The 6735-nt window shown below is 36.1% G+C and overlaps 1 protein-coding gene across 1 annotated transcript in view; it reads right to left on the minus strand.

Moving 5' to 3' along the window:
- Window positions 1-3607: 3607 nt before the first annotated feature.
- Window positions 3608-6735, minus strand: part of NNT (nicotinamide nucleotide transhydrogenase) — a 96631-nt gene continuing 93503 nt past the window's right edge. Inside the window, exons 21-22 of the mRNA XM_007461742.1 lie at window positions 6369-6484; window positions 3608-4831 (exon numbers count right to left, since the gene is read on the minus strand). Of these exons, the coding sequence (XP_007461804.1) occupies window positions 4682-4831; window positions 6369-6484 (266 nt within the window). The 3' untranslated portion in view covers window positions 3608-4681. The remainder of the gene's footprint in view (window positions 4832-6368; window positions 6485-6735) is intronic.

A 6735-nucleotide genomic window follows, 5' to 3' on the forward strand; every position in this document is an offset into this window, starting at 1 on the left:
GCCTCTTCTAGAAGGCGTGATTTCTGAAGCATAGCATTCCAGTAAACTTGGAGAGTAGTGACGAAACATTCTAAAGATAAAGCCATGACATTCTGTTTCATCCCTCTGGGGAAAAAAATCATCACCCTGCTGACATAATTCAAAGGAGTTATGTATTTAGTCACACTTTCTCCCATTTCTCTGGAGAGCTTTAGATGTGACCTTTCAGTTCTAACCCTGTGTGTGCAGTAGAGGACTAGAATCGCAAGGTCTGAATAGAATTAACCAGCACAAGACTCTGCTGTACTGGTTTAGCCACCGTATTAAACTCCGGAAAGCGCCCTCCCTAACTGGAAGAAAGAAGCAAGAAAAAAACCAAGGCTGGTGGATAGCAACTCACTGGCATTTGGAAAATCAGTTCCAGGAAAGGACTGGTTCAAATCAAAGTTCACAGGCTAAATGTAAGTCCTATACCTTACTGTATAAGTTTCCGAGTTCTGCTTTTCCTACTGTAAACCAAAAACAAAGTAGGAGGATGGGGGGAAAAATGGCCTTATTTCAATTCCTAAATGACTCATTCCATGGGTTTTTACTATCCCGTACATCAGATCACATTGCTGCTGTGTTTTTCATCTTCCCAAATGCAACAGGAAGGAGAATGAGAAAAAGATTATCAGATATTCCTCTTCCATCTTTATAGCAGAGGAAACAGGAGCACTCTTGGCCCCCTGCTGAGTTCTCACTTCCCTTTTCACTTCTCTCCATTGCGAGGGGAAGGAACTGGCCACCATCACCTCAGGCGTCACCTGCATACCCCAAATCCACATCCCATCCTCAATTCTTCTCAAAGCCCGTGACAACCACTTCCGGTCTGTGCCAGTCCACTGCTGCCACATGGACTTCCCCCCTGAACTCACCGGCACCCTCTCCATTCCAGTGCCTTCACGTCTTTGTTACTCACGGTGACCCAGACAATGCAGCCCAAGCACCCAGTTCTCTGAAGAAGTTGGTCTCTGAGTGAAATTTGAAATATCCAGGGGCAAACTGGACTCCATATCATTTAAGCAATCTTTCCATTAGTATTATTCTTCACAGATGGCTTTTGGAAAGAACTGATAAGCAGAGCTCAAGGCTGTAATCTTTGGCAAGAATATGAAGTACAAATACTTCATATAGAACAAGGCAGTCATATGCTTTGACAATCAACATGACCGAGATCCAATATGGTTTTCCACTCTTCCCCCAAATGAATTATCTACTATGATCCAACTGTTTTTTCCTACCACTATCTTAATCATTATATGTAACAGTTTCAAATATTGGTCATTCTAATTACTATCTCATCATCTATATCACTATTTTACCAGCATCCAAAAGATCTCCATCCAGACTTACAGTATATACCATGTTAAACGTCTATAATTAAATAGTGAAGAAAAATAGTTCAATTCCTCAGCCCAATACATAAATCTAAGAAATAAGAGTTTAAGAACAGCAATCTTGAGTGCTTTGAAATTCAAATGTTACTATTTTTGCTGCCTTAGTAAATCAACACTTCAAAAATTTCACTTAAAAACGTTTATTTTTTCTCCTTGTTAATTAACCTAATTCTTCTTTCCTTTGAGAATCTAGAGAGCAGCTGGATTATGAAAGTTGCTGCCACTGGAGTGAAGTTTGGGGTTTGGGTTTGTTTTTGTTTTTTACATTCTGCCCCAGTGATATTTGTTGGCAAAGACTCTCAAAAACTGGCAAGAGCTATAAATTAGATATCTGAACTATTCTCTCCTATCTATACAAAAGAGCTGTCCAACTTTCCAGTACTAAAATGCTTTAATTAAAAAGACATGCCTTAGGGGACTAGAAAATTTGCCTCTAAGTCAGATGAACATATGGGTTATAAGTTATTAATTATACAAACTAAGGCTTTGGGATCAGATAAATTGAATTAAACCCTAAAGCTAAATGATACATAATATATCCCATATTTGTGTTGGATAGGAAAACAGTAAAATCTGAAAGTTAGGGTAATGACTTAAATGGAATCAGAAAGGCCAAGGCCCACCTTCCAGATTCATTACCAAATAATTAACTGATATTCACTGGCTCAGGAAAAACTGAAAGTCTACTGCATGAACAGATTAGTCCTCTCTATTAGTCTCTCTATTACAACCCTAGAAAGAAGAGTATATAGAATGATAAAGAGATTTATGTACCAGAAAACTGTCCAACGTTAGATAAATCAATAGATAGATAGGTAGAATGTATAAAAACTTATACATTTACTATATACTATTCCTTAGTTGGATGCATAACTTAAACACAAACTCCCAAATTAAAACAAACATGAGAAGATAAAGGATGGTTAATAAGGGCAAAAAGACAAATCAATGTTAGCACTTTACTGCCTTTTTTTTTTTTTTTTTGGTAACAGATTGTAGGGTATAATGGATTTTAAAAAATTATTTCTAGGGCTTCCCTGGTGGCGCAGTGGTTGAGAGTCTGCCTGCCGATGCAGGGGACACGGGTTCGTGCCCCGGTCCAGGAGGATCCCACATGCTGGGCCCATGAGCCATGGCCGCTGAGCCTGCGCATCCGGAGCCTGTGCTCCGCAACGGGAGAGGCCACAACAGTGAGAGGCCCGCATACCGCAAAAAAAAAAAAATTATTTCTAGTTGAATTTCAAAAAGACATAGTGAACAACAGATCAATACAGAATAAAAATAAGTCATTATTTACCAGTTATATGACTTATCAGAAAGGGAGGAATAATAAAATAAGATGAACGAAAATTATTTTTGTTGCTTTTAGACCTCACCATAATGAATAACCCAAGATCAACAATCTTTTGGAGTATTACTTTAAGAAATTAAATACCCAAAAATCCCTTAAATCACTTAAACAATAAAATAAAATAAAACCAACCAGAGCATGAATTTTCAATTCAATTAACACAACTGAATGACAAAGGATTAGCAAGTACCAAAGAAATGAGATCATCCTAAATTTTTAAAATATAGAAAAATATTTACTATAAATGATGGAAATAAATCCAAGTATAATTATTTTAATTTAAATTGAATGCAGGAATTATCTCAAAAAAAAAAAATCCAAGTTGCTGCTTCCCAGATATACCTAAAACTACTTTGAGAAAAGGAAAAGGGCATGACTCAAGATACTATTTACTTTCTTCTAATAGAACTTTCATGATATAATTCAGTCTTGAGGTTACAAATGACCTGAGATCCATTAACAAATTGCATTTACCACTTAAAAATTAAAAAGGAGTCTTTCCTGATTTAAAACACATGCACACACAAACAGATCTTAATCTCAGGCACAGCAAGAAAGAAATTGATTACTAAACCAACAAATACTATGAGTTTTAAACTCAATAAACATGAGTATTATAGTAAAAAATTTCACACCAGTTATTTCTTTTTCTGATTTAGAGATACTTTTTACACGTTAATAATTGTTTCAAGAAACTTAATGCCAAATTAATTATATATAGAGATAGATATTCCAAATATTCTTCACACATTCAACCTATACAGAGCTTTTGGCATAACGGCAAAGTCACAAAGAAAATCTACACTTTTACTGCAAAAGACATAATCTTTACTGGTGCTAAAAAGACATAATCTTTACTGGCGCTTAAACAAAGAGGTAGCTAAAAAGTGCCACCATTTCTCTCAAATGTTATCATTTACGTAACACCTTAAAACACACTCTGATTTGGGAAAAAAATTATTTTTCCAAGCAGTTAAGACAAATTAATCTCATCTATTTCATGGTAGCAAAATCTTCCTCAGATATTAATAACAGGCAGAACTACTTGAGTTTAGCCTTTCGTCACCAGAGACAATTGCTACATCACTACGCAAACATGATGAACTCATTTTATTAGTCAAATAGTTGAATTCCATTCAAGTGCACTTAATACAGTACTACACATTATAAATTGATTGAAATTAGAGATCTCCAATTGGAAATGGGGTTTAAAAAATACAACAAATACTGATTTCAAATTATATGTTTCATTGGTGTTCTAATGAAACATACAAAGCAAATGATTTGTTTCTAGCATCTCTGAAAGATTATCTAGTCCTTTAATGTATTAAAATAGAAGTGAGAAAATACACCCCTGAAATATAGAATCAGAAGTACAGTTTGAAAAATTGAAACTGATTTGATATGTTTAATTCAGATTATGGTTAAATGGTAAGAGGACAGCTCAAGAGTTGATGAAAGTTTCAAATTAGTCACATTTGTTGAAAAAACATAAATGCAGGTGGCTGTAATGTTTACAATGAGTCAGATTTTTTCAAATCTATGTATAATGTAAGTCCTAAAAAATCATAAAGACTTAATTTCTTAAAACACTGCTGACTATTGAGGAAAATCCAAATGGATTACATCTAAAATGAGGCTGTTCCTTCTCCTTGTGTAAAATACTTTTGGAATTCATAACACAAAAACTATGCACAGGAAGACATTTAGACTTGTCAATCCTTTTTTAAAACTGAGGGATTTCTGCTCTTGAAAACTGTCCCTGTATTTGCTTTGCTTTCTTCAGGGTCTTCCTTTTCTTTCAAGAGCTCCGATATAGATGTGTATCAGCTGTATATATTAATAATTTATTTGCCTGTTCCCACAAGTGAAGAGGTGGCTTCGTTAGACACAACAGCTTGATCTTTATGTTTTACTTCTGGTAGGATTCTCTAACTTTCGCCTGAAGGGCATCACACGTCTTCTTGGCATCGCCTAGGAGCATGGCTGTGTTAGGTTTGTAGAATATTGGATTGTCCACTGCAGCATAGCCAACACCTAAGGACCTCTTCATAACAATGACCTAAGAACCAAAGATTAAGTGAGACGGTGTATTTAACAGACCTGGCCAGGACTTGTTCTGCAAACAAACACTGCCCTGTCCTGACTCTGAACAAAGCAGGTACCACTACTAATTCTTTACTACGAAGACTTAAAATACACAAGGAATAGTTTTAAATGCATGTTTACTCTGTATTAATTTTAATTCTTTAAATGTGCCCATACTCTTATATCCATTAGAGAAAAGGTCATGTTAACAATAGCATATCTCCAAGTGATAAGTGATTTCTTTTCTCAGCGCTTTTCTCTATAAAGACTATGTATAACATTTTCTAGTCAGAAAAATAAGCATCTTTCTCTGAATGGGCTAAAGAGAACAAATTTTGTGCATAAGCTTCTACTACCGATACTAAGATAAATGTAGTTGAGTGGGAAAATGGTATGATTCTTAGTCCATTGCTTTAAAGTAAAGGATATCAGACAGAAAGGATATAAGACAAGAGCCCAAAGAGCAATCTAGTGTGTCACAGAACAGAGCTAATGACTAATAGAATGCTTCCACGAAGAAAAATGAAGGGGTAAGTCCATCCACCTCTAATACTGATGTGTTCTAGACATTTACAATTACACAGATTGTGGATGTTGCTGTCCTGTTGAATATCAAGTCAATTCTTCATGAAATGAAAAGCCTTTCTATGGTCTTTTAGGACACGCAGTCTATTCAAAAATGGAAGCAGAGCAAATTTATTCATGTTCCATATACCATTAATACAGTAATGTACCCTACAAACTCAAATATTGGTGATCAATGCAACTGTCCATACACACATGAACAAGTGCATGTCATATCTACTCACTCACCACAAATACTATGCTTAAAACTCACACATTTACAATAAAGAGAGACAAATTAAAGGGAAAATATACGTTACGTTATAATGATTCTTAAAATGCAGATATGACTTGAGAGTGGTAAAGAGACTTGCCCACCGTCGGGGCAGAGGAAAATTTATAAGCGTTTGCGTTCTCTACAATCTAGCAATTAGCTTTTTCAGAAGTAATGTGCTGTGAGCAGGGCTTGCTTCCTTCCATGTTATTGTTTGGTTTTCTAAATCACCTTTCTTCTGTACACTCCATAACATACAAATTCCCTTTCAAAAAAATTAAATGAAAAAATGTGCTCATCTTCGTATGTGAAGGCGATGATACTGACTCACTGTCCTGGAGGGAAGCCATTTGCTTCACTGGACTCGGCCTGGAATTCAGCCAGACTCATCCCAAAAGCTTACAGGTCCTTTTTCAGCTGTAGTTACAGATTGTGTTAATCCATCCAGATAATCTCTTTTAGTTCTAATCGAGATCAGGGCATTCACTCAGGTTCTCTGGTGACCACAGAACAGACAGAAGCTGGATATAGAGAGCTGGACCCTAAATCTACTCTAACTCCTGAGCCTCCTAAAAGGCATCATCATTTCTGATCAAGTGACCAAGGAAAGTTCTGTGCATGTGTTTTAAGAGACCTTTAATTATTAGAATGAAACACAAGTCTGAAACTTTACCTGCTTTGATTTCCAGACCTCGAGGACTGGCATGCCTGCAATAATAGAGTTGGGGTCTTCTTGAGCCGCTGAATTAACAGTGTCATTAGCTCCAATGACAAGGACCAAATCAGTGTCTACATAATAAAAGAAAATATAAAAATTAAAAGGGTCACTTTTACTTTCAGGCAAATTATGGTGACCTGACTTTATAACAAAAACAACAGAAGCTAAAATTTATAGGACAAACACTTGTGCTAGGTACTGTACAAAGAGCTTTATCAGAGAGGTTCAGTAACTTAGCCAATGTCACACAGCTTAAAAGCAATAGGTCCTGCCTCTGAACCTGAGCACCCTGACTGGAGCTTGCATTATTATGCTTTCCCTA

Source organism: Lipotes vexillifer, unplaced genomic scaffold (assembly GCF_000442215.2).
Source record: "Lipotes vexillifer unplaced genomic scaffold, Lipotes_vexillifer_v1.1 scaffold1361, whole genome shotgun sequence".
NCBI lineage: Eukaryota > Metazoa > Chordata > Mammalia > Artiodactyla > Lipotidae > Lipotes > Lipotes vexillifer.